Source organism: Garra rufa, chromosome 1 (genome assembly GCF_049309525.1).
Source record: "Garra rufa chromosome 1, GarRuf1.0, whole genome shotgun sequence".
In the NCBI taxonomy this organism is placed as follows: Eukaryota; Metazoa; Chordata; class Actinopteri; order Cypriniformes; family Cyprinidae; genus Garra; species Garra rufa.
Window position 1 is genome coordinate 89,596,199 of NC_133361.1, and position 23,296 is coordinate 89,619,494.

The following is a 23,296-nucleotide window of genomic DNA, read 5'->3' on the forward strand; positions in this document are numbered from 1 at the left end:
GACTGTTTTTAGGGTATGGACAAATGAACTGTATTCTTTTAACAGCATTTACCTAGTTTTATCGTGTTGTTTTAAAGTCTTTTATGTGAACCTTGTATATAAACCAAATCTATTTAAACCAATCTTCTTTTATGTCTCATTCTTTTAACCACTAGTCATCTCTCACAGTTAAATCTGACCCCATTTTAATCTTGTAACTCTGGATGGGAGACCGCCTGGGAATACCAGGTGCTGTAAGCTTTTGCCTTTTCTTCACTATTTATATAATATGATGGCTTTTACGGAGGCTGATCTATAAATAACCCACTTTTTGGAGCAGTCCTCGCTTACGGCCATACTGCGCTGAGAGCGCCCGATCTCGTCTGATCTCGGAAGCAAAGCAGCGTCGGGCCTGGTTAGTACTTGGATGGGAGACCGCCTGGGAATACCAGATGCTGTAAGCTTTTGCCTTTTCTTCACTATTTATATAATATGCTGGCTTTTAGAAAGACGTGTTTTACCGCTCTATTTATTACAATCATTTAAATGTATAATAGAGTGTTAAGTGTTTTACATGTTTTTTTAGGCCATTTTATTGCTCTTAACATTTTAAGTGTGTGTGTGTCTTAAATAAATGGATGGTTGGCCTGCCATGTGACTAGACACATGACAGGAAGCAGGAAGTACAACTGTATAAGAGAGCAGCATGACAAACAAAGGACAGTCACCAAACTGTTGGATTAAGGAGTTTGCTAATTTTAGAGCTCACCTTTCCATTCACCACCTGCAAACTTTGGATTACACTTTCTGTGGATTGTATATACAATGGTGGACACTCACATTGGACTTATCAACACACTGGGATTCTTGGACTGTTTTTAGGGTATGGACAAATGAACTGTATTCTTTTAACAGCATTTACCTAGTTTTATCGTGTTGTTTTAAAGTCTTTTATGTGAACCTTGTATAAAAACCAAAGCTATTTAAACCAATCTTCTTTTATGTCTCATTCTTTTAACCACTAGTCATCTCTCACAGTTAATTCTGACCCCATTTTAATCTTGTAACTCTGGATGGGAGACCGCCTGGGAATACCAGGTGCTGTAAGCTTTTGCCTTTTCTTCACTATTTATATAATATGATGGCTTTTACGGAGGCTGATCTATAAATAACCCACTTTTTGGAGCGGTCCTCGCTTACGGCCATACTGCGCTGAGTGCGCCCGATCTCGTCTGATCTCGGAAGCAAAGCAGCGTCGGGCCTGGTTAGTACTTGGATGGGAGACCGCCTGGGAATACCAGGTGCTGTAAGCTTTTGCCTTTTCTTCACTATTTATATAATATGCTGGCTTTTACGGAGGCTGATCTTTAAATAGCCCACTTTTTGGAGCAGCCCTCGCTTACGGCCATACTGCGCTGAGACCGCCCGATCTCGTCTGATCTCGGAAGCAAAGCAGCGTCGGGCCTGGTTAGTACTTGGATGGGAGACCGCCTGGGAATACCAGGTGCTGTAAGCTTTTGCCTTTTCTTCACTATTTATATAATATGCTGGCTTTTAGAAAGACGTGTTTTACCGCTCTATTTATTACAATCATTTAAATGTATAATAGAGTGTTAAGTGTTTTACATGTTTTTTTAGGCCATTTTATTGCTCTTAACATTTTAAGTGTGTGTGTGTCTTAAATAAATGGATGGTTGGCCTGCCATGTGACTAGACACATGACAGGAAGCAGGAAGTACAACTGTATAAGAGAGCAGCATGACAAACAAAGGACAGTCACCAAACTGTTGGATTAAGGAGTTTGCTAATTTTAGAGCTCACCTTTCCATTCACCACCTGCAAACTTTGGATTACACTTTCTGTGGATTGTATATACAATGGTGGACACTCACATTGGACTTATCAACACACTGGGATTCTTGGACTGTTTTTAGGGTATGGACAAATGAACTGTATTCTTTTAACAGCATTTACCTAGTTTTATCGTGTTGTTTTAAAGTCTTTTATGTGAACCTTGTATATAAACCAAATCTATTTAAACCAATCTTCTTTTATGTCTCATTCTTTTAACCACTAGTCATCTCTCACAGTTAAATCTGACCCCATTTTAATCTTGTAACTCTGGATGGGAGACCGCCTGGGAATACCAGGTGCTGTAAGCTTTTGCCTTTTCTTCACTATTTATATAATATGATGGCTTTTACGGAGGCTGATCTATAAATAGCCCACTTTTTGGAGCAGTACTCGCTTACGGCCATACTGCGCTGAGAGCGCCCGATCTCGCCTGATCTCGGAAGCAAAGCAGCGTCGGGCCTGTTTAGTACTTAGATGGGAGACCGCCTGGGAATACCAGGTGCTGTAAGCTTTTGCCTTTTCTTCACTATTTATATAATATGCTGGCTTTTACGGAGGCTGATCTTTAAATAGCCCACTTTTTGGAGCAGCCCTCGCTTACGGCCATACTGCGCTGAGACCGCCCGATCTCGTCTGATCTCGGAAGCAAAGCAGCATCAGGCCTGGTTAGTACTTGGATGGGAGACCGCCTGGGAATACCAGGTGCTGTAAGCTTTTGCCTTTTCTTCACTATTTATATAATATGCTGGCTTTTAGAAAGACGTGTTTTACCGCTCTATTTATTACAATCATTTAAATGTATTATAGAGTGTTAAGTGTTTTATATGTTTTTTTTAGGCCATTTTATTGCTCTTAACATTTTAAGTGTGTGTGTGTCTTAAATAAATGGATGGTTGGCCTGCCATGTGACTAGACACATGACAGGAAGCAGGAAGTACAACTGTATAAGAGAGCAGCATGACAAACAAAGGACAGTCACCAAACTGTTGGATTAAGGAGTTTGCTAATTTTAGAGCTCACCTTTCCATTCACCACCTGCAAACTTTGGATTACACTTTCTGTGGATTGTATATACAATGGTGGACACTCACATTGGACTTATCAACACACTGGGATTCTTGGACTGTTTTTAGGGTATGGACAAATGAACTGTATTCTTTTAACAGCATTTACCTAGTTTTATCGTGTTGTTTTAAAGTCTTTTATGTGAACCTTGTATATAAACCAAATCTATTTAAACCAATCTTCTTTTATGTCTCATTCTTTTAACCACTAGTCATCTCTCACAGTTAAATCTGACCCCATTTTAATCTTGTAACTCTGGATGGGAGACCGCCTGGGAATACCAGGTGCAGTAAGCTTTTGCCTTTTCTTCACTATTTATATAATATGATGGCTTTTACGGAGGCTGATCTATAAATAACCCACTTTTTGGAGCAGTCCTCGCTTACGGCAATACTGCGCTGAGAGCGCCCGATCTCGTCTGATCTCGGAAGCAAAGCAGCGTCGGGCCTGGTTAGTACTTGGATGGGAGACCGCCTGGGAATACCAGGTGCTGTAAGCTTTTGCCTTTTCTTCACTATTTATATAATATGATGGCTTTTACGGAGGCTGATCTATAAATAGCCCACTTTTTGGAGCAGTACTCGCTTACGGCCATACTGCGCTGAGAGCGCCCGATCTCGTCTGATCTCGGAAGCAAAGCAACGTCGGGCCTGGTTAGTACTTAGATGGGAGACCGCCTGGGAATACCAGGTGCTGTAAGCTTTTGCCTTTTCTTCACTATTTATATAATATGCTGGCTTTTACGGAGGCTGATCTTTAAATAGCCCACTTTTTGGAGCAGCCCTCGCCTACGGCCATACTGCGCTGAGACCGCCCGATCTCGTCTGATCTCGGAAGCAAAGCAGCGTCGGGCCTGGTTAGTACTTGGATGGGAGATCGCCTGGGAATACCAGGTGCTGTAAGCTTTTGCCTTTTCTTCACTATTTATATAATATGCTGGCTTTTAGAAAGACGTGTTTTACCGCTCTATTTATTACAATCATTACAATCAATGTATTATAGAGTGTTTTACATGTTTTTTTAGGCCATTTTATTGCTCTTAACATTTTAAGTGTGTGTGTGTCTTAAATAAATGGATGGTTGGCCTGCCATGTGACTAGACACATGACAGGAAGCAGGAAGTACAACTGTATAAGAGAGCAGCATGACAAACAAAGGACAGTCACCTACTGTTGCCCCACGAGGTCCTGAACCCAGAGGTGATGTATTTTGCTTAACCGCCTTGACACAGAATGCAAATCAGTAAATATACGGTGCTCAAGGAACACTCTTGATGTTGGACTTCATACTCAGGAGATCAAAAACAGATCGTCTGACCTCAAGGTGATTTGGGGCCAGACACTCTACCGTTGCACTACAAGATGGCGGAAAAATTATTTAGTGTTTCATGCTTAAGCACTTTGATAAACTATGCAAATCAGCTAGTCTTTACACTCACAAAGTCAAGAACAGATCGCTTGACCTCAACATAATTGGAACACGCAACCTCCCGATCCGGGGTCAGGCGCGCTCTGTCGCGGCCACGAGGTCGAGAGAACAAGTCGGCCTTCCTTGCTTAATTGCTTTGATTCAATTTGCAAATCAGTCACGGTAAAGGGCTGTAGACTTTATACTATGGATGTCAAGAAGAGATCAACTGATGTGATTGGAACATGCAACCGTCTGATCTGGATTCAGCCATGCTACCGTTGTACCCCAAGACACCACAAACCTATCTGGTGTTTCCTGCTTAAGCCACCTTTTGTCGTCCTGCCTTCGATAGCTCAGCTGGTAGAGCGGAGGACTGTAGATGATACATTGGCTATTCTTAGGTCGCTGGTTCGATTCCGGCTCGAAGGAGCTGGCTTTTGAATTCGGCACGTAGATGTTTCCACGATTTCTTCAGAGATTGCAGGGAAAGAAATTAAAAAGTAACACATCAAGAGGCAGATCTGTCACAGTACACAATGACAGGAATGGTTATTACATGAGATCTCAGGCTTAATAAAAGTAACAGGTCAAGATACAAATCTATCACAGTACACCGGTGGTTTTCAATCCTGATCCTGGTGACCCCCTGCTCTGGGCTGTGTTTCCCAAAAGCATTGCAATCCTTAATACAACGTAGACGCATTGAAACCAATAGTTACAATCAACTTAGGGTTACGATGACTGAAAAACGCGGCCCTGCATATTTTGTCTGTCTCCTTTTTCTGACACAACCAGATGAGTTCATGGAGCTCTCTCCTAACGAGCTAATGATCTGAATCAGGTGTGTTTAATAAGGGAGACATACACAGCGGTGGGATTGGAAACCACTGCAGCACACAACAACAGGACCTCTTTCACATTACAAGTCAACAAGAAATCACATGACCCCGACGTGATTTGAACACACAACCTTCTGATCTGGAGTCAGACGCGCTACCGTTGCGCCACGAGGTCCTGAACCCAGAGGTGATGTATTTTGCTTAACCGCCTTGACACAGAATGCAAATCAGTAAATATACGGTGCACAAGGAACATTCTTGATGTTGGACTTCATACTCAGGAGATCAAAAACAGATCGTCTGACCTCAACGTGATTTGGAGCCAGACACTCTACCGTTGCACTATAAGATAGCGGAAAAATTATTTAGTGTTTCATGCTTAAGCACTTTGATAAACTATGCAAATCAGCTAGTCTTTACACTCACAAAGTCAAGAACAGATCGCTTGACCTCAACATAATTGGAACACGCAACCTCCCGATCCGGGGTCAGGCGCACTCTGTCGCGGCCACGAGGTCGAGAGAACAAGTCGGCGTTCCTTGCTTAATTGCTTTGATTCAATTTGCAAATCAGTCACGGTAAAGGGCTGTAGACTTTATACTATGGATGTCAAGAAGAGATCAACTGATGTGATTGGAACATGCAACCGTCTGATCTGCATCCGTTGTACCCCAAGACACCACAAACCTATCTGATGTTTCCTGCGTAAGCCACCTTTTGTCGTCCTGCCTTCGATAGCTCAGCTGGTAGAGCGGAGGACTGTAGATGATACATTGGCTATCCTTAGGTCGCTGGTTCGATTCCGGCTCGAAGGAGCTGGCTTTTGAATTCGGCACGTAGATGTTTCCACGATTTCTTCAGAGATTGCAGGGCAAGATATGAAAAAGTAACACATCAAGAGACAGATCTGTCACAGTACACAATGACAGGAATGGTTATTACATGAGATCTCAGGCTTAATAAAAATAACAGGTCAAGATACAAATCTATCGCAGTACACCGGTGGTTTTCAATCCTGATCCTGGTGACCCCCTGCTCTGGGCTGTGTTTCCCAAAAGCATTGCAATCCTTAATACAACGTAGATGCATTGAAACCAATAGAGTTACAATCAACTTAGGTTTACGATGACTCTGAAAAACGCGGCCCTGCATATTTTGTCTGTCTCCTTTTTCTGACACAACCAGATGAGTTCATGGAGCTCTCTCCTAACAAGCTAATGATCTGAATCAGGTGTGTTTAATAAGGGAGACATACAGAGCGGTGGGATTGGAAACCACTGCAGCACACAACGACAGGACCTCTTTTCACATTAGAAGTCAACAAGAAATCACGTGACCCCGACGTGATTTGAACACGCAACCTTCTGAACTGGAGTCAGACGCGCTACTGTTGCGCCAGGTGATGTATTTTGCTTAACTGCCTTGACACAGAATGCAAATCAGTAAATATACGGTGCTAAAGGAACATTCTTGATGTTGGACTTCATACTCAGGAGATCAAAAACAGATCGTCTGACCTCAAGGTGATTTGGAGCCAGACGCGCTACCGTTGCCCCACGAGGTCCTGAACCCAGAGGTGATGTATTTTGCTTAACCGCCTTGACACAGAATGCAAATCAGTAAATATACGGTGCTCAAGGAACACTCTTGATGTTGGACTTCATACTCAGGAGATCAAAAACAGATCGTCTGACCTCAAGGTGATTTGGAGCCAGACACTCTACCGTTGCACTACAAGATAGCGGAAAAATTATTTAGTGTTTCATGCTTAAGCACTTTGATAAACTATGCAAATCAGCTAGTCTTTACCCTCACAAAGTCAAGAACAGATCGCTTGACCTCAACATAATTGGAACACGCAACCTCCCGATCCGGGGTCAGGCGCACTCTGTCGCGGCCACGAGGTCGAGAGAACAAGTCGGCGTTCCTTGCTTAATTGCTTTGATTCAATTTGCAAATCAGTCACGGTAAAGGGCTGTAGACTTTATACTATGGATGTCAAGAAGAGATCAACTGATGTGATTGGAACATGCAACCGTCTGATCTGCATTCAGCCATGCTACCGTTGTACCCCAAGACACCACAAACCTATCTGGTGTTTCCTGCTTAAGCCAATTTTTGTCACCTTTGATAGCTCAGCTGGTAGAGAGGAGGACTGTAGATGATACATTGGCTATTCTTAGGTCGCTGGTTCGATTCCGGCTCGAAGGAGCTGGCTTTTGAATTCGGCACGTAGATGTTTCCACGATTTCTTCAGAGATTGCAGGGAAAGAAATTAAAAAGTAACACATCAAGAGGCAGATCTGTCACAGTACACAATGACAGGAATGGTTATTACATGAGATCTCAGGCTTAATAAAAGTAACAGGTCAAGATACAAATCTATCACAGTACACCGGTGGTTTTCAATCCTGATCCTGGTGACCCCCTGCTCTGGGCTGTGTTTCCCAAAAGCATTGCAATCCTTAATACAACGTAGACGCATTGAAACCAATAGTTACAATCAACTTAGGGTTACGATGACTGAAAAACGCGGCCCTGCATATTTTGTCTGTCTCCTTTTTCTGACACAACCAGATGAGTTCATGGAGCTCTCTCCTAACGAGCTAATGATCTGAATCAGGTGTGTTTAATAAGGGAGACATACACAGCGGTGGGATTGGAAACCACTGCAGCACACAACAACAGGACCTCTTTCACATTACAAGTCAACAAGAAATCACATGACCCCGACGTGATTTGAACACACAACCTTCTGATCTGGAGTCAGACGCGCTACCGTTGCGCCACGAGGTCCTGAACCCAGAGGTGATGTATTTTGCTTAACGACCTTGACACAGAATGCAAATCAGTAAATATACGGTGCTCAAGGAACACTCTTGATGTTGGACTTCATACTCAGGAGATCAAAAACAGATCGTCTGACCTCAAGGTGATTTGGAGCCAGACACTCTACCGTTGCACTACAAGATAGTGGAAAAATTATTTTGTGTTTCATGCTTAAGCACTTTGATAAACTATGCAAATCAGCTAGTCTTTACACTCACAAAGTCAAGAACAGATCGCTTGACCTCAACATAATTGGAACACGCAACCTCCCGATCCGGGGTCAGGCGCACTCTGTTTTCTCGGCCACAAGGTCGAGAAAACAAGTCGGCGTTCCTTGCTCAATTGCTTTGATTCAATTTGCAAATCAGTCACGGTAAAGGGCTGTAGACTTTATACTATGGATGTCAAGAAGAGATCAACTGATGTGATTGGAACATGCAACCGTCTGATCTGCATTCAGCCATGCTACCGTTGTAACCCAAGACACCATCATGGACTTCATCCCCCACAAGCCACTGCACTTATCACTGCTCACACCTGCAGCTCATTCACACACTCACACACCTGCAGTTCATTTACACACACTGCATATAAGCCACTCTCACACCTAGCTCTTGGCGAAGTCTTGTATTGCCCCGGCTGCATTTCTGAGCGTTTCTTCCCGTGTTTGATTCTCACTGCTAGCCCCGACCTTTCTGCCTGTGTTTTGACTACGATTTCTGCCTGCCCCTGTGTTTGTTTTGTTTTGTCTTATCTAATAAATGCTGCGAATGGATCCGCTCGTCTCAGTCCGTCCTTGTGACAATTCTCTTTAATGGGGAAGTGTGTCCAAACCTTTTATTGGTACTGTATGTTTGTTCCAGTGAGTGAATCAAAATCTAGGTGAGTCAGAAGTACAAAACCTGATAATGTAATAACATGCCGTTACTGTAATATAGCTCTGAACAGCCTTTGAAGTCCACTTATTTTAAAACTATTGCATTTGCTTTAGCTTTGGGGTACAGGACATGAAGTACCTTTTAACTAAGGTACAGGCATGAAGGGATAATTACACCTTAACTAAACGATGAAATCCACATTGTCTACCACATAAAATGGGTTAAAAATCATGCTGCCGTTATTTGTACACTTGCAAAAGTGGTTTCCAGACAAATATCTAAAAATTCTTAATTCAAGAAAAATGTAATCAAAATTTTTATATTACCTTGTAGCAGTGTCAGAGTTTTGCCGCCACATCCAATCACCTGAGCTCTTGTGAGGGCAAAGTACGACTGCAGAGCATAGCAACCCTACAGAGCAAACTGAAGAGAGGATTTTTCTCTGGTAAAACAAAATATATTCATACATTACATCTGACTATCTTTATACAGTCTTTTCATTATGTATCTGCATCTTGTTGTTATTGTTGTTGCTTTAACTAAATGGTTTTAATGAATTAATGAATTTCCTTTATTTAATCTATAAAGGCTGGTATTTAATCTATAATGCCTTTAATGTAAATGAATGTAGATCAGTTTCAACATGAGCTGTTAATATAGTCTATTCTTCATTCCCAAGGGCTAATAGAGTTACTCTATTTGAGTAACTACAATGTGACGACTGTATTTATAACAACAAACATAATGAATATAGAATTTTTGAATAAAAAATGTAAAAAAAAAAAAAAAAAAAACATTTATTTTTTAATCATATCCTTTTCATGTTTTGATGTACTATGATTTTTGTGTAGGTCAATATCAGATTCGGAAACAAGAATGTCCCAAACAGTCTTACCTGTGAACTCTTCAACACTCATCATTCAGGTTCAACCACCAACACAAGCAACAGCAGTTTGGGCTGTGACAAATGCTCCTGTGCCTGTTCATGTCACAGGAGTTTCTACTTTTCATGGACTTCAGGCATTTCTGAAAGGCCAACCAAAAGCCCTTGGGGTAAGAATATTCTCATAACCCCAGATATTTCCTTTTAAGTGTGTATGGTAGTGTGAAGTAAGAAAATTACATGAATAAATTCTACAAAAAGGAGTAGTAGACACATTAACACAATATACACTGATTTTATTGCATAATGTGACTTAGATACAAAATGAGGAAGACCAATATAAAATAAGGTTTATCATTTACAGAGAACATTTTACAGTGAACCAGTCACAAAGAGTCACAGAGAAGAATGTTTTACAAGTTGTAAACTATCAAAAAAATGTTAACTAATGGACAAAGTTGCACATCTGCAAAAATGAGCTTTCTGTGCTTGAATATTTTAGGATATTTTCGAGTACAATCATAAGTCCATACCCATAGTTGCCATAAATTTATTGTATATTTAATTTTGGTCCCCAACATTTGAAACTGTTTTACTTTATAAGAGACTTTCTTGTTCTGTCCTGTACATTTTTCTTGTCCCTCACAGACTGTCCAGATAATGATCAGCCTGTTGACTTAACTGTTTGGGATCGTCTTGACACTTAATTTAGATTCCATCACTGTCATTAGTGGTATTCCTTACTGGGGATCAATCATCGTAAGAAACAATTTTTTTTTTTTTCTTCTGTTTTTCAGTTGTTGTTTTTTTTATGATTTTTTTATTTAAGCTTCATATTCCAACAGAATATTCCATTTTGTTCTTTCTCTCTCCTCTCAGTACATTATCGCAGGCTCACTCTGCATTGCTGCTGAAAACAAAGTTAATTCTCCCTTCTGTTTGTGTTTGGTATGTACTCAACATTTGTACGTTTTAAGGGGTCCAAGCTGCCAAACACAGGCAGGTGGCATTGTAATAATATGATTCACATTTTTGTGCAATTGATATAAACAATTCTTACAGATAGGGATATTTCTGGCAAAAATGTATTAAATGAATTTAGATTAACTGAAGCACTGAGATATAAACTAATTATATAAACTAATTTTATCTCCTGAACGCAACACCCATACTTAATGAAACTTTGGACATTTTGATATTTTATACTAAACTGCATCAAAATTGCACCTATAGATACAACCCACACTGTATCATATAATCACTTCTTAAGACACTAAAAAAAATATTTGTACTAACAGTAAAAGGGAAAAAAACAGTTTTCCTTTTTGAGACCGGTATATTTACTGTAATCTAAACAGTAATCAGTGAAGATTGACTGGACTTTGCATTCATGTTGTGTATTTTTCCATCTACATTAATATGATGTGTTAACAAAATGTGTTAAAGCTATTCCTAATTTATTAATCAGTTTTATGTCGATGTTATTTTTTTCTGCCTATAGGTGAAAGGTTCGCTTGGAATGAACATTATCAGTGCTATAACTGCAGGCATTACCATTATTTTAATTCCATTTGATTTGGCTCTTGGACCATTTTACAATTACTGCTACGATACTGACTGTTACGAGTTTAGGGGAAAGTATACGGTATGTCATCAATGTTTACATTTGCATTAATGTAGTAATCACAATAAGATAAGTGTGTGGTCAGTACACTTGTCGAAAGTAAATTCTTAATCTGCTCTCATCTGTCCAGTCTTTTTCTCCCCAACATCACATCTCTTACTATTACTGATCATTAATAATTTAAGAAGGCATTGATTTTATACATTAAGCAGCCAGTGTACCTATGTAAGTACTAATTGTCAATTATTTTAATATTATTTGTTGATTTTTATCTCAGATTCTCTTCTGGGGAATCGGAACTGTGTTGCTCATATTCGCCTTGCTTGAGTTTATCATCTCCATCTGTCTGTCAGCATATGCCTGTAAAGTCAGCTGCAGCTGTTGCACCCAGGTTAGTAATGCGTCAAGATGGAGGTTCACAAACTTTTTAGTGAACTGAAACCCTCTGATATGTAATGGAAATAGTTACTTATGGATGTCTTGATAATAAGCAACAAACACTAAGTTATGTTACAAATATTTATTTATTAAATTCTTCACTTTCAAATGGTCAAACGTTCACGTTTTTAACATAAAATTCTTGTGCTATAAACATCTGTACACAAAAACATTGGAAATTATGTAAATGTTGATGAAGTGAACTTTAAACACATTGCGTTTCCAGATATTAAAGGGGCCATCAAGTTGATATGATTCTTTAGGGTCTCAATGAGAAGTCTGTACTATATTTTGGGTAAAATTTTGCAGTGTGAAAAACACCCATTTAACCGCGTCAAAAATCAGGCCCTTTTTAGAGTGACCCATTCTTTTGCATTTGCCTTAAAAAAGGCTAAGGAGTTCTGCCTACCCAGTCCCTCTCTTCCATGGGGTGACGAGCTGTAATGTTTAGCCACGGAATTTGCTATCTAGCACATAATTAAAAAAGGTGATTTGCAAAGATGCATAAAAAACACTTATACTCACTTACTGTATGCTGTAGGTGAAGCTGTATCCCAAATGATATACGTAAACAGAGATTTTTGTTGTTTTCTTCAAAAGTTAAAGCAATGTTAATCATCTCACAAGATTAACTGACTATATGGGTTATTGCTAGTATTTAGTGGATTTTATGTCCCCATGAAACAAAACAAGGGATGTGATTGCACAATAACCTCAAGAGACAATATTGAATGAATTAGCATATGCAGTTAAAAACAAGAACAACGTCTAAGCCCGGTAAAGGTTTTGCCGCAAACTCAATGGACTGGTTTCTCTCCTATATGATTTCACATGACCATTCTGAAACATTAGAAATGTATGTGAGCTTCTAACATCTGATTGAAGCTATGTGTGACTTTCTCCTTTCCACAAATTTAACATAAAAAATGGGGCTGTCAAACCATTTAAAAACTTCTAATTACTCACACATCAGATACGGCTGAGAAATTACACCCAAAATATCATATAAAATCATTATTGTGTTAAATGAGAAAAGCATTAAATTACTCTTGCGGTACTTTAATGCAATATGCCGATTGGTCTGCACAGTGATGGTGCATCTTAAACAAGTCTAATAACTCACTGAATCATTGATTCACTCAATTAGTTCAAAATGGACGATTCATTTAGTAAAGAAACATCACTTGCAACAGTTCCACCGTGGCTTTATTTGGAACTATTTTGTTTGCAGAATTGACCCAAACAGCTAATATTGAATTTAAAATTTAAAACAATATTAATTTATAGCTTACTGAACTATTGTATAAAATGTTACAATTGCAAGCACGCAAATATCACAAGACAGCTTTTCATCTTGACTAGAAATAGTTTCACATTTTAAATATTGTAAGTTCTTGTGAAATGAGATCTCATCACAAACCCATAAACAATACTACATATTTTACTGTATTTACTGCATATAATCAATTTTCATGCCAATAGCTTTCACATGCATATGATTCAGGATTCATAATTGTTAGTACCTAAAAACTAAAAAGCTTTCTGAAGCACTTGATTAATTCTCATGTTCCTCAATCCTTTTTCCACATCTGATCCTCACTTTGAAATAAAGGTCACATATATTTCTAAATTAGCAATTTTGAGTTTTAGCATATGCATCTCCTTCTTCTCTTAAAGGAGTAGTTCACTTCCAGAATTAAAAATTACAGATAATGTACTCACCCCATTGCCATCCAAGATGTTCATGCCTTTCTTTCTTCAATTTTAAAGAAATTATGTTTTTTGAGAAAAACATTTCAGGAATTATCTCTATACTGGACTTCAATGGTGCCCGTGAGTTTGAACGTCCAAACTGCAGTTTCACTGCAGCTTCAAAAGGCTTCAACACAACACAAGCACTGTTTTTTGGGAGAACAACTCCTATCTCATTTTCTTCTTCAACTTCAAATTTCTCCTACATCACTGTTTTACCTTTTTTGTAAAGGGTGCTTGACCTTTGCATGTTCAATTTGCAAACACAGGGTCGGTACTTCTACTGCAATGTAGGATGATTTGAAGTTAGAGGGGAAAATGAAAAGGCAGTTTTTCGACATTCCCTACCTGTATTGACCCACATTACACAGAGTACGCATATGCAGTATGAGCATTCAACGTTAAAAAGTATATAAATTTATTTTATTTTTTTAAAGGATGGATCGTTTCGCTAGATAAGACCCTTACTCCTCGGCTGGGATTGTTTAGATCTCTTTGAAGCTGCATTTAAACTGCATTTTGGATGTACAAACTCACAGGTACCATTGAAGTCCATAATTCCTTAAATGTTTTCCTCAAAATTTTAATCCTCGTAATTTCTTTACGCCTGAAGAAAAAAAAAGGCTTACTTTAAATTATATAAAATTCAATTTATAATGATAAATTTACTCATGCATAAAACAATTAATTAGTTTGTCACTCAAACTCCACTCCACCCTGTTACATTGGTGCTACTTGTCCTTTAAAACCTTTGAAGTCTCAATACCCTAAAATCACAAGACTTGCTGGACATAATTTCCTTGGAAAACAGGCATCTTCAAGAGCTAAGAATATATTAGTCTTTAGCTTTTCTCTCTACTGCTCATTTTAGTCAAGTTATTCTGAACAAAATTTTTTTTGATTAAACAGATTATATATTAAAGTTTTCCAAAATTTCATGTTTGACCTAATGATGGAGGCTTGAGTAATTAATGTGCAGAGATTGAAGTGATGTGAATTACCTGAGTCAGTGCATTTCTCAAAAGCATTTAGCAGCAGCAGTGTCTCTACTAATAGCAAAAGCTGTAATACTGGAACTGTATGCCAATGTTGTTGCACTTTTTTGGGATTTTACAATAATTAGAAATAAAATGCTATATGTGCATTTCTCCAAAGGTGCCGTATGTTCCACAAGTTTCACCTCCACTGCCCTGTGACTTTAGGCGCTGCCATTACCATGATCTTGACCATTCAGAGGTAAGAGAAGTTTATAAAGTAAAATGGTATACAAAAAAATGGATATGTGTAAAGCAATATATAATAGGAACAGTACTTTTTGGATATTATTAAGTAAATAAGCAATCAATAAGCAAACAAGCTGCTCATATAGCTTTTTTTCTTATAGATACCTGTGATCAGCAACCCTTCCATGCATCAGCATCCTGCAGACAATTCTCCACAATACAGTTGATTATTGTTTGATCCTGCTGTTTTGTGTTGCTTTCATGGGACACATGGACTTGGACTTCCCAATGATTACCAGACCCTCACTATTTGCATGTCATTACCAAAAAAGGACTAAATAAGCAAAGACTTTACTTGATCAGATTACAAACTTTACAAATTTTTAAAGTCACATGTGGTTAAACAATGACTATTAAAAACACGAATAGATACTATTTCCTGATTTTCTCTCTGTGGTTAAGTTACCTTATCATAAGTCATGTTTGGTTGCTTAATACTGTATAATCTGTCTGTCATGATCAGGGCTGTGGGTCTCCCTTCAGCCTCCTGAGGTCGCTGTTTATACACTGCACTTCCTGATTGCATTCACCTGTCTTTGTCATTAGCACTGATTCACTCACATCTGTTCACTATTATCTGGTCTTTAAAAACTCTCACCTTTCACTCCTGCTTCATGGCTGCATTGTCTTATGTCTTGTGTGTTAATTTGTGTTCTTGAAATCCCTGGACTTTGATCGTGTTCTTGATTTTGTTATTTTGTGTTTCAGTTTATGTTCAGTTTGTGCCGTGTTGGCCTTTTGGTTTATGTTTATTTATTTGTTTATTGTTTAATTAAAAAACCTTTTCCCTGCACCTGGACCCAGACCTCCTATTTCTAATGTGACAGAATGCAGCCATCAATAATGGGTCCAGCAGGGAAGAATTTATTTTTGAGGCGGCGGTCGGGGCGGCGACCATTCCCTCTGCTCCCAACACGGAGGGGATGTCCTTTGAGGCGGCGTCGGCAGCGCGCTTCAACTATATATACGCCTGCCTGGCGATGGATGCCCATGTCGCCGAGGAGATGCGGAGGCGCCCCTTCTTTGCGGTGGGGGTGGAGACGGAGTTTCGTGGGAAGGCGGCGACTTCCACTCCCTCTGTTCCGGACGCGGCGGTGACCGCGCTCTCTGTTCCTGACGCGGCGGTGACCGCGCTCTCTGTTCCTGACACGGCGGTGACCGCACTCTCTGTTCCGGACGCGCCGGTGACCGCGCTCTCTGTTCCGGACGTGGCGGTGACCGCTCTCTCTGTTCCTGACACGGCGGTGACCGCACTCTCTGTTCCGGACGCGCCGGTGACCGCGCTCTCTGTTCCGGACGTGGCGGTGACCGCTCTCTCTGTTCCTGACACGGCGGTGACCGCTCTCTCTGTTCCTGACACGGCGGTGACTGCTCTCTCTGTTCCGGACGTGGCGGTGACCGCTCTCTCTGTTCCTGACACGGCGGTGACCGCACTCTCTGTTCCGGACGCGCCGGTGACCGCACTCTCTGTTCCGGACGCGCCGGTGACCGCTCTCTCTGTTCCTGACACGGCGGTGACAGCACTCTCTGTTCCGGACGTGGCGGTGACCGCTCTCTCTGTTCCTGACACGGCGGTGACCGCACTCTCTGTTCCGGACACGCTGGTGACCGCTCTCTCTGTTCCGGACGTGGCGGTGACCGCTCTCTCTGTTCCTGACACGGCGGTGACCGCACTCTCTGTTCCGGACGCGCCGGTGACCGCACTCTCTGTTCCGGACGCGCCGGTGACCGCTCTCTCTGTTCCTGACACGGCGGTGACCGCACTCTCTGTTCCGGACGCGCCGGTGACCGCACTCTCTGTTCCGGACGCGCCGGTGACCGCTCTCTCTGTTCCTGACACGGCGGTGACCGCACTCTCTGTTCCGGACGCGCCGGTGACCGCTCTCTCTGTTCCTGACGCGGCGGTGACCGCTCTCTCTGTTCCTGACGCGGCGGTGACCGCTCTCTCTGTTCCGGACGCGGCCATGACCGCTATCTCTGCGCCTGACGCGGAGGCGACTGCGCTCTCTGTTCCGGACGCGGAGGCAACCGTGCTCTCTGTTCCTGACGCGGCAGTGACTGCGCTGCACGGGCCTGGCCCGCCATCCCTCCCCCTGAGTTGCCTTCCTCCGTGCCTCCTCCCTCCAGACTTTGGGAACGTCTGGGAGCCGTTCCGTAGGGAGGGGGTACTGTCATGATCGGGGCTGTGGGTCTCCCTTCAGCCTCCTGAGATCGCTGTTTCTACACTGCACTTCCTGATTGCATTCACCTGTCTTTGTCATTAGCACTGATTCACTCACATCTGTTCACTATTATCTGGTCTTTAAAAACTCTCACCTTTCACTCCTGCTTCATGGCTGCATTGTCTTATGTCTTGTGTGTTAATTTGTGTTCTTGAAATCCCTGGACTTTAATCGTGTTCTTGATTTTGTTATTTTGAGTTTCAGTTTATGTTCAGTTTGTGCCGTGTTGGCCTTTTGGTTTATGTTTATTTATTTGTTTATTGTTTAATTAAAAAACCCTTTCCCTGCACCTGGACCCAGACCTCCATTTCTAACGTGACACTGTCAGAATAAAGAATGTAAAAAATGCTTATTGGGTTGTTTTTTCGCACTGTTTTTTTATACTGTGTGCTTATTGTTTTTTACATTTTGTATGTCAACCTCATCTAGCACACCTGATTCATCAGATTTTTAGTAGAGACTGCAAGACCTAAATTGGGTGTGTCTGGAAAGGTGGACATACAAAATGTGCAGGGCTGGGGGTCCTCCGGGACAGGTTTGAAAACCCCTGCCCTAGGGGACACTTTGGGAAACAAAATACCTACTATACCATGCCCTGGTCCATGCTTACCAACCTGGTGAGAGAGCACAAAAAATAGTGGCAAACATACAATGATTAAAGGGGCAGCCAATGACGCCCTGGTGGCTAGAATAACTTGGGAGGAAATAGGGAATCAAAAACGTGCATTAAGGCAAGAAATCAAATTAGCCAAGCTGGGAACACAACTATCCTCAGACAGCAGTATTGCTAAGGATTATGGGCCATCTACTTAAAACCCTAACACAGAGGCGTAGGAATTGGAAGAAAAACGCATAAAAGGGAACTATCCTCTGACAGCTACTAACCCCCAACAAGTTTCCTATAACTTGGGTGCCTTGCTAAAGCCTCTAATTCAGTGAAGGCATCACTACATAAAAAAAAAAGTCAACCTCAGGGGGCCTCTTACTTAAAGCCCTAAAATGGAAAGAAAACCTAACCCTGCTACCAAAAACATAGGTAGGAATACTTCACAATACAAAAGGGGAATCTTATCAAAGAAAACCAGCCTTGACTGGTACATCTTTGACAAAAACTTCATGAATTGGGAGCCTGAAAGAGACCTATAGCCTTATGTGGACTGTCTACTGAAAACCTCCTAGATGAAGGAAACAGCCCAAACAAGAACAACCCATTCATGTGAACTATCCTCAGATAGCTACATACCTCTGACAAGACTGCTATATAGGTCGGCCATCTACCTAAAACCCTCTTATACAGGTAACACATTCCAACCCATTTCAACCCGTGGGCAGTTCGTTTTGCCTCTGACCTTATTGAATATGCATTTATAGGAGTTTTCCTTTAAGAAACAAATGTGTCAGGATTGTGGTCTGTTTTGGAGTGTTATGTATTTCCTAATGTATTTCCCCCTGTTTTACCATTGATTTGGTTTGTTCCTTTGTCTTCCCCTTTGGTTCATTGTTTATTTGGTTTAGCCTTGCCCGCATTTGGACTTTCCACTTGTTATCCTGGGTTGTGAACACCTGTCTTGTTTAGTGACTACTCCCCTTTGAGTATGTTTAAATAGTCCATTGTTCCTGTTTCCTGTTGTCCGGTATTAACCCTTTGAGCAGTACAGTCCCACATATGGGATTTAGAACGTTCGGTGACGTCACGCAACTGCCAAATTCTACATTTCAAATCGGCCTCTTGCGCAAACACAGAGAGAGGCGAGAGTGATAAAGGCTGTCATTTATATTCGCACAACTATCTACTCAAACAGTGTTTATAGGCACTTGATATGTTTATTTTATGTCATAAACACATTGTCACAGAAGAACCAGACACAAGATTACAGAGCAATTAACCACAATAATGTAAATATATGAATGAAACACGTGCAGCCGTTCATAGGCTAATGAGCGGCTATCCTTTACGTTCACTGAAACTGTGTTTGCACGCTCATGATGTGGTTATTTTATGTCACAAACACAAACACATCCAAGAAGCACCACAACAATAATTCTTTGGGCATATAAGCACAATAATGCCAAAGTATGAAACACAGGCATCCTATGCAGGTAGCCGTGTTTGTTTTGATGAGCGGCTGTCATTTACGTTCACTCAAACAGTGTCATGTTGTGCTTAAATTATATCTATAACACTCATTATAACTATCAGGCTGTCTAAGAAGCACCATAAAATAAAGTTTATATGGCATATAAGCACAATAATGCCAATTTATGAAAGAAACACGGGCATCCTTTGCGCGCAGCATGTTTGTTTTCATAGGCTAATGAGCGGCTGTTCACGATGTGCTTATATTATGTCACAAACATTCAGATTGTCACAGAAGTCCCACAACAAAACATTTTTGGGCATATAAGCACAATATATCAATGAAACACTGTCACACGATGTGTCACATTGCTATAGTTTAGGCTATTGTTGACATATTACTATACTATAACAAAAATGGCTTCCTTGACAGCTGATGGCATCACTATGCATTATGATAGTTCGCGGGGATGTTTTTTTGCAGGAATGATTGGCGGGCTTGTGACAGGTCTACCCTCAGTGCTGACCACATTACTTCAGAGTAAAAATGAAAAGAAAACTAACTCGTGATGAGATTTTGGAAATTCTCTTCCACTCGGACGCTGAATCCGGCAGCGACAGTGACAGACAGCTCTTAGACAGTGATGAAGAAGCTCACCTCCCGGAAAACCTTACAGACTGTGACCGTTCTGAGGCGATGGCAATCCCTGATAATGCCGGCCCTGCCAGTGAGGGCGCTGTTGTGGGGGACTTTTTTCCAACCTGGACATTAGATCCATTCTCTCCACCAGACCTGGACTTTGACAGCACTGCCACAGGTGTTCAAGGTAGTGTGACAAATCCTTCTGAGGCAGAATGTTTCAGACTGTTTATGAATGACCAACTTGTGGAGCAATTGGTATTGGAGACTAACAGGTATGTTAAAAGAGACGGCTAAGTGGTCAGAAACAACTGAAATTTACACATTTCTGGCAGCAGTCATTCTTATGGGCCTGGTAAGAAAAAGATCCTTGAAAGATTAGTGGACCACTGATCCAGTAATACAGACGCCATTTTTCTCCACTCTCTTCTCTCTGGATCGCTTCCAACTGCTACTAAGGACCCTCCACTTTGCTAACAATGCCACAGCAAACCTCAGTGAATAAAATTAGAAGTGTTTTCACCTCTCTGATGACTACTTTTGGGAAGATGTTCTTCCTCACAGGGACTTGTGCATTGACAAGTCACTGCTGCTGTGGAAAGGCCGGCTTAGATTTCGGCAGTACATTCTATCAAAGAGGAAGAGGTTAGGGATCAAGGTCTTCATGCTGTGCGATGGTCTGACTGGGTACGTCCTCAATAGCCGCTTTTCCACTGTCGGGCCAGTGCGAGCCAGTGCTAAGAGCATGCCAGCGGGGCCAATGGCCTCGAGTCACAAGCACCAAGACCAAAAGTAAGATGCGTTTTCCACTATCGAACGCTGTGCAAACCTAAAGCCTTCCCTTTACACACCTCCTTGGATCAAATGTCACAAAACCCCTCCCCTTTCAGCAGGAAGATTGAAAGTAAGTCAGGTAGGCCACCATAGTGCGATCATCGAACGAACAAAATGGAGAGAACCAAAGCGGCTGTTTGTTTGCTCCTTTTGGTGTTTTCTTGGTGGAAGATGAAGCAGCGAAACCAAGATGCGAAGATGGAGGCTCAGCAGCATTATGAAAGCTTATGTTAGCTGCAAGGCGAAAAAGAACAATACAGCGACGTGGAAGCCGGATACAGCGAATGCAGAAACGCAGACAATGGATGGAAATGGTAAATACTGATACAGAGTTTGTAATGTAATGTTATGCTTAAGCTGTTTAAAGCTATCAGATGTTTTGCTAGCATTACATCACATAATTCCATAAGTAATGTTAGACATTAATCGAATTAAGATAGTACATCTGTTTATAAATACATGTTTATATACATGCATGACTTAGGCCACAGACAGATACTACCACCACCACCATGTTTCACAGATGGGATAAGATTCTTAAGCTGGAATGCAGTGTGTTCTTTTCTCCGTACATAATACCTTCTCCAGTAAGTTCTATTTTGGTTTCACCCACACAGCAAAATCCCCGGTGTTAATTTAACACTCTCAGTGTTAATTTGTGGACTCATATATACACTGCTTCAGTGTTAACTTCAACACTGCTTCAGTGTTAACTTTAACACTGAAGCCAGTGTTAAAGTTAATGAGATAATTAGGTGATTAACAAAGCGATGATTGATCATTATTGAAGACACCTGATGTTAATAAGCAGAATCCCCAAAGGAGAAAACCAACATTTTTAAGCAACCATTATAGTGGTCAGTGTTTGCATTAGTTAGGCTCTTGACCCGTAAATCTTCGATATTAGGTCTTATTTGGCTGCAATAACTGGGTTATAACAGCCAGATAAGCCAAGAGCAGAAATCATCAGGAGGCATTGACTGTGCTTGACATAATCATCATATAGTGACTTGAGTATTTGAGATAGGATTTCCTTACAGACTACAAGAAACTGTGAACAAAAGAGCAATCAGTTTTGGCATAATCAGACAGATGAAAAGAGTTAATTTTAATTTAGACACACAGACATGAAGAATCATTGTGAGCATCACAACAACGGTGACCATCAAAAAGCGTGTTGCATCCAATCAGAACTCATCCATGACTCCCATCATGCATTGCGGCATGAATAAATAATGAGAGTTCAGAGTTGATCTGTTTATCTGAATATGCCTTTGTCACCATTGTTGAGATTCATGGGCTGGTTCTTGATGTCTATGTGTGCCTACATGAAACACTTTTCTAAAACAGGTTGTAAAAAAATCTTTCCAAAACAGTATAGGAAGTGCTGGATCTTCTGTGGATTGTCAAGGCTATTACAATAAGTGAAAAAAAAAAACTAACAGATTAGACATGGTGATTCATGTCAAACAATGAATATGTTAAAACATAATCATCACCTGATGACATGAGCTTATGTCTGGCTGTTTTAAATCAAACACAGCAACAAACAAAATCTAGTAATAAAGATTTAAGGGTCAAGAGCCCAACTAATGCAAACATTGACCACTATAATGGTTGCTTAAAAATGTTGGTTTTCTCCTTTGGGGATTCTGCTTGTTAACATCAGGTGTCTTCAATAATGATCAATCATCACTTTGTTAATCACCTAATTATCTCATTAACTTTAACACTGGCTTCAGTGTTAAAGTTAACACTGAAGCAGTGTTGAAGTTAACACTGAAGCAGTGTATATATGAGTCCACAAATTAACACTGGGAGTGTTAAATTAACACTGGGGATTTTGCTGTGCATCGTTTAAACCTTTCTCCAATAGTCCTCTAGCTTGTCCACATGATCTTTAGCAAGCAATTTTCTTTTTGGAGAACTATGACTTTCTCAATAAATAAATGACAAATTCATGTTTGATTGGGTTCTCTTTGTCTACTTTAAGGACTTAAAAGAAAATCTGATGATGTTCTAGGTCATATTTATAGTGTTTTTCATGAAACAAATTGTTGCAAACTGAAAATGAAGGTTTCTAATTTATATTTAGGAGTAGCATACTGTATATATAAAGTGTATTAACTAGTTTAGGTGTGTCTAATTGAGGTTGGAGCTTAACAATGCAGGGCACAGGACTAAGGCTGCATTCAAAATCGCATACTTCCATACTATTTAGTAGGCAAAAAGCAGTAGGCGAAGGAAAAGTATGCATGAAATCTCAAAAGCCACAAAAGAGTAGACGAGATTTACCTGAATGGAACACTATTTCTCGATAGATTTAGGCGTACGTATACTTAAGTATCGTTCGAATATGCCTACTTACCTACTATATAGTAGGCAAAATAGGTATGTGAGAAGAGTAGTATGTCTGAAACCCACAGTATTCATAAAAGAGTAGGCGAGAGTTCCCGGATGACCTACTGCGTCTCGCCCAGACTCCAAAGTGCCTATCGAGGAATACTGTTCTATCCCATAATGCCATGGGAGAGGATACGTGAACCAAGAAGAAGAGAGGATTGCGTCTAGTTTGCTGCGAACGGCCATAATAAAAAGAAGAAGAAAAAGAAGAAAAGAATACGTCATAATCGAACATGGCAGAGAAGAGTCAGGAGGATGTTTTCAAATGTGAGTAAAACAGGGTTTC

At 40.8% G+C, this 23,296-nt stretch overlaps 1 protein-coding gene and 11 non-coding genes across 13 annotated transcripts; 10 read left to right on the forward strand and 2 right to left on the reverse strand.

The window, feature by feature from the left end:
• Positions 1–324: 324 nt before the first annotated feature.
• On the forward strand, positions 325–443 carry LOC141318895 (5S ribosomal RNA). Its single transcript, XR_012353183.1, has one exon. It is a non-coding gene; the product is annotated as a 5S ribosomal RNA (ribosomal RNA).
• Positions 444–1,173: 730 nt separating this feature from the next.
• On the forward strand, positions 1,174–1,292 carry LOC141317488 (5S ribosomal RNA). Its single transcript, XR_012351864.1, has one exon. It is a non-coding gene; the product is annotated as a 5S ribosomal RNA (ribosomal RNA).
• Positions 1,293–1,376: 84 nt separating this feature from the next.
• On the forward strand, positions 1,377–1,495 carry LOC141318295 (5S ribosomal RNA). Its single transcript, XR_012352619.1, has one exon. It is a non-coding gene; the product is annotated as a 5S ribosomal RNA (ribosomal RNA).
• Positions 1,496–2,225: 730 nt separating this feature from the next.
• LOC141319172 (5S ribosomal RNA) lies at positions 2,226–2,344 on the forward strand. The gene has a single exon (XR_012353444.1). It is a non-coding gene; the product is annotated as a 5S ribosomal RNA (ribosomal RNA).
• Positions 2,345–2,428: 84 nt separating this feature from the next.
• LOC141318997 (5S ribosomal RNA) lies at positions 2,429–2,547 on the forward strand. Its single transcript, XR_012353278.1, has one exon. It is a non-coding gene; the product is annotated as a 5S ribosomal RNA (ribosomal RNA).
• Positions 2,548–3,278: 731 nt separating this feature from the next.
• LOC141317995 (5S ribosomal RNA) lies at positions 3,279–3,397 on the forward strand. The gene has a single exon (XR_012352338.1). It is a non-coding gene; the product is annotated as a 5S ribosomal RNA (ribosomal RNA).
• Positions 3,398–3,481: 84 nt separating this feature from the next.
• On the forward strand, positions 3,482–3,600 carry LOC141318841 (5S ribosomal RNA). Its single transcript, XR_012353133.1, has one exon. It is a non-coding gene; the product is annotated as a 5S ribosomal RNA (ribosomal RNA).
• An 84-nt stretch (positions 3,601–3,684) lies between these two features.
• Positions 3,685–3,803, forward strand: LOC141319377 (5S ribosomal RNA). Its single transcript, XR_012353636.1, has one exon. It is a non-coding gene; the product is annotated as a 5S ribosomal RNA (ribosomal RNA).
• A 1,447-nt stretch (positions 3,804–5,250) lies between these two features.
• trnaw-cca (transfer RNA tryptophan (anticodon CCA)) lies at positions 5,251–5,322 on the reverse strand. Its single transcript has one exon. It is a non-coding gene; the product is annotated as a tRNA-Trp (tRNA).
• A 553-nt stretch (positions 5,323–5,875) lies between these two features.
• Positions 5,876–5,962, forward strand: trnay-gua (transfer RNA tyrosine (anticodon GUA)). The gene is given in 2 exon segments: positions 5,876–5,912; positions 5,927–5,962. It is a non-coding gene; the product is annotated as a tRNA-Tyr (tRNA).
• Positions 5,963–7,871: 1,909 nt separating this feature from the next.
• Positions 7,872–7,943, reverse strand: trnaw-cca (transfer RNA tryptophan (anticodon CCA)). Its single transcript has one exon. It is a non-coding gene; the product is annotated as a tRNA-Trp (tRNA).
• Positions 7,944–9,217: 1,274 nt separating this feature from the next.
• On the forward strand, positions 9,218–15,073 carry LOC141340281 (membrane-spanning 4-domains subfamily A member 8-like). 2 transcript variants are annotated; one of them, XM_073845207.1, is made up of 7 exons: positions 9,218–9,299; positions 9,706–9,907; positions 10,617–10,685; positions 11,239–11,382; positions 11,639–11,752; positions 14,707–14,787; positions 14,936–15,073. In XM_073845207.1, exons 2-7 carry the CDS (start codon positions 9,731–9,733, stop codon positions 14,999–15,001), a joined length of 651 nt encoding a protein of 216 aa, XP_073701308.1. In that variant the 5' UTR covers positions 9,218–9,299; positions 9,706–9,730; the 3' UTR covers positions 15,002–15,073. The 2 variants fall into 2 exon arrangements, with proteins under 2 accessions (XP_073701308.1, XP_073701316.1); XM_073845215.1 differs by lacking the exon at positions 10,617–10,685.
• The last annotated feature ends 8,223 nt before the right edge of the window (positions 15,074–23,296 follow it).